The 12,022-nt window shown below is 47.0% G+C and overlaps 1 protein-coding gene across 1 annotated transcript; it reads right to left on the bottom strand.

The window, feature by feature from the left end:
* Positions 1-4,190: 4,190 nt before the first annotated feature.
* On the bottom strand, positions 4,191-10,887 carry LOC142574909 ((3R)-3-hydroxyacyl-CoA dehydrogenase-like). The gene is made up of 3 exons (XM_075683903.1): positions 10,722-10,887; positions 5,518-5,711; positions 4,191-4,607 (listed from the first exon to the last, which is right to left on the bottom strand). The coding sequence occupies exons 1-3, from the start codon at positions 10,885-10,887 to the stop codon at positions 4,191-4,193; spliced, it is 777 nt and encodes a 258-aa protein (XP_075540018.1).
* Between the last annotated feature and the right edge of the window lie 1,135 nt (positions 10,888-12,022).

Genomic DNA, 12,022 nt, shown 5'->3' with positions numbered 1-12,022 from the left:
TCGATCTCTTTAAGACTGCTCGCGTTGCTTTCCACTATGTAGCAGCCTACTGTGAATTACATTGAGGTTCGCCTCGGGCGGAACGTCGTCATCCCTTCTGAGCGTCTCAGTCCACTCGTCTATCTCCGTAATCGGTTCGTCGCCTCGCCCCACTTCTCGTTTCTTCCGGAACGTGTCCTACTTCACAAGTTTCAGTTTACGGCCTTTTTTTTTCAAGGTTAGTCCCACGACCGCTCGGGCCCGTGCCTATCGTGATATCGATCAGCGCGTGGTCACTCCCTAAATCTCCCTGCGTATTTTACCAGTGCGCTGTGGTTACATTCGAAACGAACGCGAGGTCTGGTTGCGTGTCGACACTCTCGCTGTTCCATCTGCGTGTAGGATCGGCGGGATTCGCGATCAGTTCAAGCCTTCGATCTTGCGAGTCTTCCAGAAGGTGTTTGCCCTTCGGTGTTTCTCGGGCGTAGCCCCAAGCTCCGTGGGGCGCGTTCAAGTCGCCCGCAACAAATGGAGGTTAGCCGCCGGAAGCCGCGCGCGCCCCCCGCAGCAGGTCCCCGAATAGGTGCAGCAGCGTGAGTTTGCTTTACACGCTAAGGACGAAGAGTCCTCGGCCGCTCTTAGGAATTAATTCTACGTACACGTGGGGTATCTTTACGCAGGCAAGTTCGCGCTGCGCAGTGACGTTACGTCGAACGAACACGGCGGCGACAGGCGACGGGCGTGGCGGGGGCGACGACCTGCGCTCCACCACCGCCCCCGGCCCCGCGCCACCCGTCACGCGGGGTCTAGCCAGTTTCCTTCTTTGCCTTTTTATCCGTCGCAGTCGCGTCTGTGGCTTTGTAGCCAGCTAGTTTGAATGGATGGTTTGTCTCCTGTAAAAGTATGTCGTCCGGTTTCGTGTCGCGGCTGCGTATGAATTGCTGGAAATTACCCCGCTTCCTCCTGTAGCCACGGCAGTTCCACGGCCAGATTGTGAATTGTTGTTTCTCAGTGTTAGCGTGGTTCGTTGCGTGTGTGGGCATGGTGATGCTTGTGTTTAGTTTAACCCGTCGCCATCGAGGCGACTTGGTTGCTGCTTCGGTTGCTGCTGCCGTTGCGTATCTACGTCTGTGGGCGAGCTTTGCTGCTGCTGATTCTGTTGTTGCTGTCTAGCGTAGGGCTTGTCCATCGTTCTTATTGGTCTGCCCGCAGCTGGCGGCAGCCTCGCTTCTATATGTCGTCTGTGCGCGCCAAGTACGCAGCGAACATTTGTATTATTTGCTCAGAGATCTTAGCTACCGCGTTATTGAACATATTGTTCATATGTGCCGTCTGTTTTGCAAGACGTTCCTCGAGGCTCTTCTCGATGCTGTCTAGTCGTTTCTGTAGTTTCTCGTAACGGCCCCATCGCTGTTTGGTGTCGGGTCGGATCTAGTGCTATCCTTTTCGCGGTAACTGGACGATCCTCGCGTTCGTCCGCCGTCTCCAGCGAGCTGCTCTCGTCGGCCGTGTCCATCCCGGCCGGCTCAGGCCGTGACGGAGTCGGCGATCGAGGCGCCGAGGTCGGCGGCATCCTCGTTTGATGTTGTTGCGGTCGTGGAGCCTCGCCTTTCAATTTGAAATTTTCCTCTCGGAGGAACGCATTTTCGCATTTAAGCTCGGCAATCACCGATTCTAATGGTTCTGGGCGTTGCCGTAGTACTCGCTCTATCGCTCACACGCCGCCGACGGCGGGCCCGCCGGAGCGCCTCCGCCACCGGGAGAATCGGCGACAGCAGCGCAGCTAACCTATTGCCCAGTACTCCTGTGACCTTGTTGTTGCTGCCACGGCTGCCGTTGCTGACTTTTTTTATTGATGTGGCCGACAGCTGCGGTGCCCAGACCGGCGCCAGCGCACGTCACCGACGTGCTTGTCGGCCTCTGAGCCCGGTTGTGAGAGCGGGATCGGTATCGAGATTTTTCCGCGCCACCCTTCCCTCCGCGGCTAGTCGAGCTTCCTCTTCGGTTGTCGGTGACTCAATGACGGACTATGTTTGGGTAATTGAGATAATAGCCTCCGTTGCCATTACAATCGCTGCTGCTGCTGTAACCGCTGCCGTACGCTGCGGCCGCTTCTTTCTCTTCTTGTTTTTTTTTTCGCTCTAGTTGGCGACGCTTGACTATATATATGTACGGGGTCTTGTACCTCGCCTAGCACCTGAGGTCTCCCGTGAAGTGTCCCTTGCCGCACAGTCGACAGCGCGGCTCGCATCGATGGTCAGGCAACGGGTTGTTGCGTCCGTATCCACGGTAAATCTTGTCGTTCGGATTAAGGCACACGTCGGCGCGGTGTCCCAGCCTCCCGCACTCGTAGCACACGTCAATCTGCTTCCTGTAGAGGGAGCATCTGACGAGCATAGGTCCGTAATATACGTATTTCGGTACGTGGAATCCGTCGAACAAAACTATTATGTTGTCCGTGTTGCCCATGCGCTTGGCGTGCAGCACTCCGAGGTTGCACTACGTCACTAGATTAGCGATGACGTCTGTCGGGCTCTCGGTCTTGGAAATGTTCCTAATCAGGCCCTTGGAAGTGTTCTCAGGGGCGGCTTGATAGGTGTTCGCCTCGAACTCTCGGTCTCCGATGCGAAGCTTGTTAATGACTCCGTAACGTTTAGCTCTGTCTTCAGAGGGCGCGCTGAGCACCACGACGTTCTGCGTAACGTTGAGGCAGATGCTATTTTCCCCGGCCGCTTCTCTGCCTACACCAGCCGCGTTACGTAGGCGGCAGTAAATGCGATCCGTCTCGTAATCGCGCACTTTGAAACCGTCTCGGGGACGTACGACGATTTTGTAATCGCCCGGCGGTAACTCTGGCATTCTGCTTGCCATGGCAATCTGCTGCACTTGACGGGCGTACTTCCTTTTGTACTGCGCTGTGGTGATTCCCGTAGTCGACGTGGCTACCGTCCGTCGCTGCATGTGCAGCTGCTGGTTATGCGCCGACTCGGTCGCACCGTCGGCCTGTTTCTTCCTCTTGACATCACACCACCCCGCTCCTTCGCCGAAATCATCCGGCCTAATCTCTGTTCCTTCATCCTGCACAACTTCCATTTAACGCCGGGAAAGGCCTGGCACGTTGCCGTCGGCGACTGGGAGCTCCAATGAGCTCCGGCGACACGTTAGGCTTTGCACTCCCCGCCGCCGCGGCGGCGGCCGGGCAATGCTGGCGTACGTGAAGATGCTTGGCTTAGCCTGCCCCGCCTCCGTGGCGGGACAGAAGGCGCTCCTTATGGCCACAAAATGGGCCCACCTGGCAAAACTTGGTGTCGGTGGAGTCCTGAAGCTTTCTCGGATCGTTGGTCAGAAGAATTTCCACGAGAAGTTCGGTAATCAGCCGATAACATAGGAAAGTATCGGAGCCGACCCTTAAGCCACGTCCGCACTCCCATGGTCGTCTTCTTCTTTCTCAAATTTATATACCTATATTGGTCAAATTCGCTGCATATTTCTTTCTTAACTATTTATTTAAGCTGGTTGAAAGGTAAAACCAATATAATAAATTGGAGGCGTAGCATCATTTCAGTACAGTAAAACTCTTTCGTGTTTTTCTCAAACTCTGTTTAGGCGGATTTTGCTCATTTCTAAAAACGTTGCTCATATTGTAGACTGGCTCTGGTTTTCTATTAATGAAGTTACTTCCTGCAGTAATCACAGTCTGTTTAGATGATGTTTTCTCATGTAAATATTTCGTGCTGAAGTTGTGTCTTGATCTCTAGACATGTAATCTTTTCCTATATGCGACTAAACAGGACACGGCCATGTGTGGGATGTTCCTATCACGTACGCTTCGGTTCGTTGTGTTGAAACGCCCCAGACTCCTATACAAAGCAGGTGCCCATGACACTCCATTGACGGCAAGAATTGAATGTCACCTCCATTGATCTTTATTAAAAATTTGAAAATCAGACTGCCACAACAAAGGAAAAACCTGCATTCACTCAGCCCTCATCGCGGTAATCATTAACAACCTACAGAAAACATTATTACCATGCGGTGCTATTCTTTTTTATCCAAGTTTACACTAACGCTTACATGCACTTTGTTCTCAAAGCACTCGAGCAAGTGCCAGAAAATTCAGACCTGGAAGGTTTACACGAGATATTTAACAGACCCGCATTGGATGTATACTTATTGTCGCGTGTCAGTGTTCCAAATCGAATAAAAATAATTCACATCTTGAATCCCCCGGTGACTTCAAGCACAGTTCCCGTGATGAAGGAGCTCGTTCTGGGCGAGCACAAGAACTTGATGGCCTCTGCTACCTCCATTGGTTGGCCGGTTCTCTTGAGGGGTGTGTTCGATATAACTACCGTCTTGTTGCTTTCGCCAGCTTCGGCCATCATCGGGGTATCCACCCATCCGGGTACTACAACGTTGCAGCGGATGCCATGCTTCGCAACTTCCGACGCTGCCGACTTCGTTAGAGCCACGACGCCGGCCTTGGCAGCGCCGTACGCACACGGCTGCACAGAGCCGCACCTGGCTGCAAGGCTGGAAACGTTCACGATGGCTCCTCTCCAATCAGAAAGCGGTTTCCCAGAACGCAGCATATCACGAATAGCTGCACGGTTCACCAGGAAGGTGCCCTGAAAACACCAGAAACAAGTTTGGTAATCCCTTCTATATATCATAAGGCCAAAAGTAATTTTCAGTTTTCGCAATGCTCAGATGACACCCTGGCGTCAGTAATTGCGTGACTTGTAGTGACTTGAGTAACCTTTTAATTCCCTTAATCCCTTTCTCAAGCAGAGGGCAGCCAGCTGGTACGTACACTGGCTAGCCTCCATGCCTTTCTTTCCTATTTGTCTCTCTCTCTTGAATATAATGATTGGAATATTGCTTGACTCATTGTTTTTTCACTCAACAACAGAAAGAAAAACACGTCTCATCGTGGCGCGTTGAACCACTTGAAGACGCTACTCACTTTTGCCGGTTTCTGTCTTCGAATATATAAAACACGAGCCTACTCCCCTTCACAACAGGCACCATTTTCCAGCCCATTTGTGTGAGGTCGCGGGGTCGAATCCCGGCCACGGCGGCCGCATTTCGATGGGGGCGAAATGCGAAAACACCCGTGTCCTTAGATTAAGGTGCACGTCAACATAAACCAGGTGTTCAAAATTTCCGGAGTCCTCCGCTACGGCGTGCCTCATAATCAGAAAGTGGTTTCGGCACGTAAAACTCCATAATTTAATTTACTTTTGTTACCACAAGGCACGACGGGTAAGACGAGCAGAAGGGTGTGTGTGTCTGTGCTCACTCATAATCATAAGCGGCTCTGCTTTATTTCCAAGGCCTTGCGACATCTTTAGTCCAAGCTGTTGCACCTCCGTGCTCTTATCAAACACGGCGAAGTGCTTCAATATAGCTACGTGTCGCTGGAAGCGCCAAGTCATTATTCCGCGTAATAGTTAATTTGCAACGAATCATCTTGAAACTAGGACGTTTACTCCAGCTCAAGATGCTTCGCATTAGCTTCACCGACGGATGTCTCACCTTAAGTTCGTTCTTGATAATTTCATCGAAAAGCTCATCTGTGCACTGGGAGAGTGGCGCCGCGCGCAGAATACCGGCGCAGTGGATGACGAAGCTCAGTGGCTCGGAGAACGCACTCCTGATGCCATTGAAGAGCTGCTCCACGGACAACGGTTCACCCACGTCCACGTATATGGCCTGGTGCTTGGCGTCGCCTGCGCACAGTGAATGATGTGCTAAGCGCACGGAGGAAAGAGTACACTGCAATGCAGGGCGAGCTAAGCGTTTCCTGTTTGCAATCAAGCAGGCAGTTTCTCGAGAAAATGACTCCACCCTGTCACGTCGCAGGGTGCGGGCACTGTAAAACTATTTGTGATTCAAGCGCACAAGCGTGGTGTCACGCGGATGCTCAAAGATGAAAGTGAAAGAACACGCTTTATGTCCGTTATGATAAATTGATAACCATATATCCGAAAAAAAAACGAGTGGACCCATTCTGCACAGATTCTATAGCGTTAATTTGATTATGGTGGTAGGGTGACCAAATAGGAGCTACATGCTCAAGCTCCCGATTGACAAGTGTTTCTAAGGCTAGTTTACGAATTTAAACAGTGAAGGTCAACCTTGGTTTCTTTAGCTTACCAGCTAATTTTCATTCACTTTGTTGTGCATTATGGGTCCTATGTTATACGAAATATGCATGCATTTTGTTCGATGTTGGTAAGTAGGTGTGAAACCATAAAATTATTTGTTCCACCCTGAGGTTGTTCTAGATAACTTCTAGATTTAGATTTCAACCACAGTAGCTGATTTCATAAATGCTTTCTTTGGCTTCGTTGTCTGTTCCCTCTTTATGGTCGTGATGAAGAAGATTCGAGAACTTTAGTGCTGTTCACCAGAGTAATCCCTTTCACGAAGGCACGAACACCACACACAAACAGAAACACCTATATATATATATATATATATATAACGTATATATATATATAGGCTACTTCTAGTAGTAAAAAAGAAACATATATACCCAAGAAAGCGGATGGGACAACAGCGCCGCGGTAGCTCAATCGGTAGAGCATCGCACGTGTAATGTGAAGGCGTGGGATCGATCCCGATCTGCGGCAAGTAGTTTTTTCATAAACTTTCAGCTCTATTAATTTAAAATTTCTTCAATTACTAAGTACAAGTAATTTCCCTTATGTCATCCTTAGTGTCACTATTGGCTTCCTATGATATGAATAATAAAAATAGGGCCCATCCGTTAACCCCTGTCTTCTCGTTCAGATGTTGGGGCCTCTCGATTTCCTTTCCCCTCGTTTATATATATATATATATATATATATATATATATATGAGCGAGGGGAAGGGAAACCGAGAGTGAACAAGCTAACAAAGAATAGAAGCACGTAGAAAAAAAATACCAGGATGTTACTGACGTTTCCTCCGAACACTGATTTCCGTTTGAGTGAAGCCCGCTACCCGGCCGAACCGTCAGTAAAATCTTGGTATTTTTCCTACGTGTTTCATCCGTTGACCTGTTTTTTATGCCGGAGTCTCTGATTCAACGCTTCAATTACATACACGCAGATCAATTGATATATATATATATATATATATATATATATATATATATGCGTGTGTCTGTGTATGTGTGTGGAAGTAGTCCTTGCAATCCGAAATCCGGTGTGCAATAATACAAAACCTGCTACCACACATACAAAAGCAAGAACGCACAGTAAAATACGAAAACGCAAAATAAATAAATAAGGAAATGTATAACTTAAGTGCTTTCTTCCTGTTCTACGTGCACATGCATTTATCCTTACACACACACACACACACACACACACACACACACACACACATATATATATATATATATATATATGGCCATTTAGACTGCGACACAAAAAACGTCATATACATGCTTGAATGTACGCTCTGCAAAAAACGGTACATCGGCCAAACAGAAGGGCCTTTCAGATTCCGCTTTAACAATCATAAATCCCACGCTAACACGCTGCCCAACCTGCCCATCTCAAGACGCGTGCATCTTCCTGACCACTTATTTGATAAACTGAGAGTCACGTTGCTTGAATGTGGATTTCGTTCAAGTTATGATAGAGAAGCCCGCGAATCCTTCCTTATCTATAAGTTTGATACCGTCGCGTGTGGTATGACTGAATATGTAGGAAAATTGACTTGGCTGTCTTTGTAATCCGTCACTTGTCCCTTCTTCTACTAGTACGTCGTTATTCCCCCTTTTCTGTGTCTGTATTTGCTTAAAAACATAGCACATACTGAGCACATATTGACGTTTCATTGTCACGTGGCGATTGGTTTTTACAATTCATTTCGGTGCGTTTTTATGCTTTGTATTTTAGATGATATGTTTGCAATCGCCGTTGGTCTATACACGTGTCAGCTATCCTTTGAACGATTCAGGTGCATTTTGTTCGCCCGTTTTATTCGTTTTTCATGTAAACGTACCTTTATTTGGTTGATAGGCACATGTATATTAACTGTACTGACACCATCGAATGTAACCTGATGAAGGCCGGACCCATGGCGGAAAGGTCAATAAACCGCTTCATGCGCGCGTCTACTTCACTGTGAATATTTACCCGGACCAAGAACTGCTTTTTTCTTTTATAAACGAGACGAAAGGCGGTCAATCGAGGGGGCCCGATTTGTATTGATCATACCGTAAGGAGCCAACAAACAATGGCACCAGTGGGGAAATTGTCCTTACTGATTAAATTAAAGTAATGATAGGTTAATAGAAATGAAACTGGACGAAGAAACAACTGGCCGCAGGTGGAATCTGAACCCACATCAACGCATTACGCGTGCGATGCTCTACTCTAATTAAGCTACAGACGGTCCCGTTTTCCCATCCACTTTCTTTGGTATTTATGTGTTACTGCTAGAATTAACCCTGGAGTGTTAGCCAGCGCCACCACTCATAAACCATGGCGGCGGATGTGGCGCATCCTTTCTGCCGCGGGCGTCACGAGTACGTGATATATATATATATATATATATATATATATATATATATATATATATATATATATATATATATATATATATATATATATATGTGTGTGAATGGAGTAGTCCACGGGATCCACTGCTCAATAAATTGAAAGAAGTGCAGATGCGCCTAGACAAGATCAAACAAACATTTAATTTTGACGTATCGGCCGGGTCCAGCATTCATCAAGAGTGATATTACGAGCATGCAGAGCTCAATTGATGCATTTTCTCTGTAAGGGTGAACGGAGGATACCAAAAACAAAACAAGAAGGCAACACGTAGGCCGTCAAAAACACCAACACACGTACATTTACTCAACTAAAAAGAAATAAAGCTTAGTCTGTGACTACAAATGCGTGCACATTCAGTAGAGTCCTCCAGGGAGGGACTTAAGAAATATAAGATGAAAAGACACAGCCAGTGGAATATAGGGGAGAGGATCATATGTTATTATAGACCATGCGAGGGGTCACAGCTGCCAGAAGAGTGCTCCCTGTGTTCTTAGTTTTACTGCAACTTTTGTCATATACCGAAGACAGTGAATACAGCCCCACTTGATTATTTCCCACCCACGCTTGGCCTCCACTAACCTCTGAGTTCTGCGAACTGCAGTATATTGCATTCTTTGCACAGGTGGTGTCTTTTGTGACTGCGGGCAACTGTTTTTTATACAATATATATGCGTGTACGAGAAAGAGCCTATAAGAAATACATGAAAAGTTATACGACAGAATGAAGTAATAAACATCAACATAACTGAAGGGCGAAAAGAATCTCTTATATATGATGTGCAAAAAATTATATAGCTTCATAATCGTGCTATATATTATATCCCATATATAACCCTTGGTAAATGCACAATACAAACAGGAACAATATTTATTCGTGCCGCAAACGTATCAGCAATATAGGAAACGAGTCGCTGGCGAAACAAGTGCTAGCTCGACTATCTGTGTGAGCAGGTCTTATATGATAAACACCCCTTGCGGATTCGTTAGAGCGCGCTGGCACCGCTACTAGAAATGTATTGCGGTCACCACATGGTTTTTTTAGGATCTAGTTGACCGTGTTCTTTTGTTTCTTTTTTCTTGTTTACGCCGAAGAAGTGGCGTAAAATGTGATAGAATGATGCGCTAGCCCACACGCTTGTATCCTATTTATATTTCGTCATTCGCTTCTTGTTTCTCGCTTGACACAGTCCGTTGAAAAGTAAAGATTACTTAGCGTTCCGGTTGCGGGTCACTCAGTCACCGTAATCCTCTAAATATATTTTAAATATATTTGATCGAATAGAATAAAGATTGTGCTTTAGGGACGACGACACCTAGACTACCACGCGCTATTTTTGCCGCAGAGCAGTGGAGTGCCCCTGAACGCATGCTAGTGCGACGCATACGGATTCGAAGGAAAGACATTTTCTGCAGCGACGTCCTGCTGCAAACGGCTAATCCTCACTTGTGAGAAGACAGCAAATGAATCTTGCATATTAATGTTCTTAGTGCAATTCGGAGCACCAGAGGCATGCAGGCATTTCAAGGATACAACATGTGCTCACTTGCATTTCTCTTCGTTCAGTTACTTCAACTACTCCTTACTACAGAAGAGGAGTTGTGGCAGAATTGTACGAAAATAAGCAATAAGGATAACTACACCAGATTGACAAAATATTGAAACAAACTAGCACCAACTGCATCTTCAGCTAGAACAATAATACGCGTAGCGGATAAAATCACACACCACAGGCACTTCATCGTTCAAAAACACCCTGCGATTTCTGTAACTCATTTGGCTGTACTATACTAGTGCCGTTTCCACACTAGTGTTCGAGGAGCAAAACTGTATTTTTAAGGCAAAGCTGCTATATTGAAGCAACGCTAATCACAATACGTGTCGGCACTGAACAGCGGGCACATCAAGAATATTCCACAAAATTCGGCGTTTGCAATATATGTGGACTTTTGACCACCTTAACCCGAAAACACAAACGGCACGTTCGATTTATTACTAAAACTGCCTTGAAAACAGCTTTCGCCACTAACGTGAAATTACTGGCATTCCTTAAGTATCAAAATTGCTGCTGAATATTCCGCAACCTTTTGCTCCGGAGAATCTGAAGCTATGAATTTTTCACGAGCTTAATCGGAGGGGGGGGGCGAGGTGTCATAAAGAAAGGTATAAATTTAACCTACCTGGAAGAGATCGTGCCACATTCTCTGCTGCCTCGAGCTGTATGTCAGCTACCACCACGGTGACCCCTTCGGCTGCAAGTAAGTGGCAGACCGCTTTGCCGATACCACTCGCACCCCCTGTCACCAGAGCGATCCGTCCGTACAAACCCGTGTCTACTGTAGTCATCGTGACTTGGCTATGGTGCGCAAAAAATTCTGAACAATTCGAACACGTTCGTCGTCAGAATCGCTCCCAGCAGAGACAGTGAGCGGCACAGTGGGTGGCAGCCGCTGATGAAAGAGTGGTTGCAGGTTTCGACCGAAGGCAGGAAATGGCTTGACGGTTCTCCGGGTATTCGTCGCGACTGCTCTGCGGCACTCTGAAATAATCTGCAAGTTGGCCTGTACATGTACGCGCCCCCATGCAGGTGTGTATAAGATACCCAGGTGAACAGCCGCTCTCTAAAAAATTGGCGGAAAAAACAAGCTGACACGTCCGTTTGGAGTCGTAGAAATCTGAATTTTACTGATTCGTTGAACCCTTTAGGAAGTTCTGAAACTGTGATTGTTAGTGCGTGTACTTATAACTCAGTGGTTCAACGGCAGCTCAGGCCCATTTCAATAGCATGCACTTAGAAGTCATATGGCTTGAATGGAAAATTTTTCAACGTGCTGCTGTAATTTGCTAAGTTTTTCTTGGCCGCTTAGATGCTACAGAAAGAACAAAACCTAGTGATTGAGGATTAGCAAGCTCCTATTAGGTAACGGTTGTATGCAAGGGAACGCAAAGTGTATAAGTATCTGGTTGCCGGTTCAGGTAATCGGTTGTTGAAAAGGATGAACAGAGGGGCTAAACTCGGGGCTAGATTTATGTGCAGGTTGAAGAGGTTGAAGGTAAATGCGATACTGTGTCATAAGAACGAACGCGCCAAGGGCGCACAGGACACCTGGACTTGCCCAGCAACCTGGGTAAGAAGCACCAGGATATTATTTAGAGACATTGGTGCACAAATCCAGAAGGTATACTTGAACTGATTCCAACATGTACATGCCTGTATAAGCCTCAGAGGCATACCTAGTTATTTCTGGAAATGCCCGGTCAAGTTTTCCACAATGCCTTTGCACAGGCGTGGGTAAGCTAGCTTGAACTATTGAGCTATTATTAAAGCCTACGGCTAATGTGCCGCCCGACGTATCCCTTCAACACGTTTGCAGGTCCGTAAGTCCCGCAGTTTTTATTAGAATTTTTTTAAATGAAATATGTGTGCAGGAGAGTTTTGCGCCACGGGTGATGCACGCTAGTCGTTTTTTTAGAGCGCAGC

Source organism: Dermacentor variabilis, chromosome 3 (assembly GCF_050947875.1).
Source record: "Dermacentor variabilis isolate Ectoservices chromosome 3, ASM5094787v1, whole genome shotgun sequence".
Classification (NCBI taxonomy): Eukaryota; Metazoa; Arthropoda; class Arachnida; order Ixodida; family Ixodidae; genus Dermacentor; species Dermacentor variabilis.
The sequence above is the reverse complement of the archived record's forward strand: the minus strand, read 5'-3'. Positions and strand labels throughout refer to the sequence as shown.

What these genes read in the sequence shown, in the direction of transcription:
- LOC142574909 (XM_075683903.1), bottom strand. Translation starts at nt 10,887, where the DNA reads ATGACTACAGTAGACACGGGTTTGTACGGACGGATCGCTCTGGTGACA. An exon ending in TGTGGCACGATCTCTTCCAG is followed by an intron (nt 5,712 to 10,721) that starts GTAGGTTAAATT and finishes CACTGTGCGCAG; the next exon opens with GCGACGCCAAGCACCAGGCC. An exon ending in TTATCAAGAACGAACTTAAG is followed by an intron (nt 4,608 to 5,517) that starts GTGAGACATCCG and finishes TGGTGTTTTCAG; the next exon opens with GGCACCTTCCTGGTGAACCG.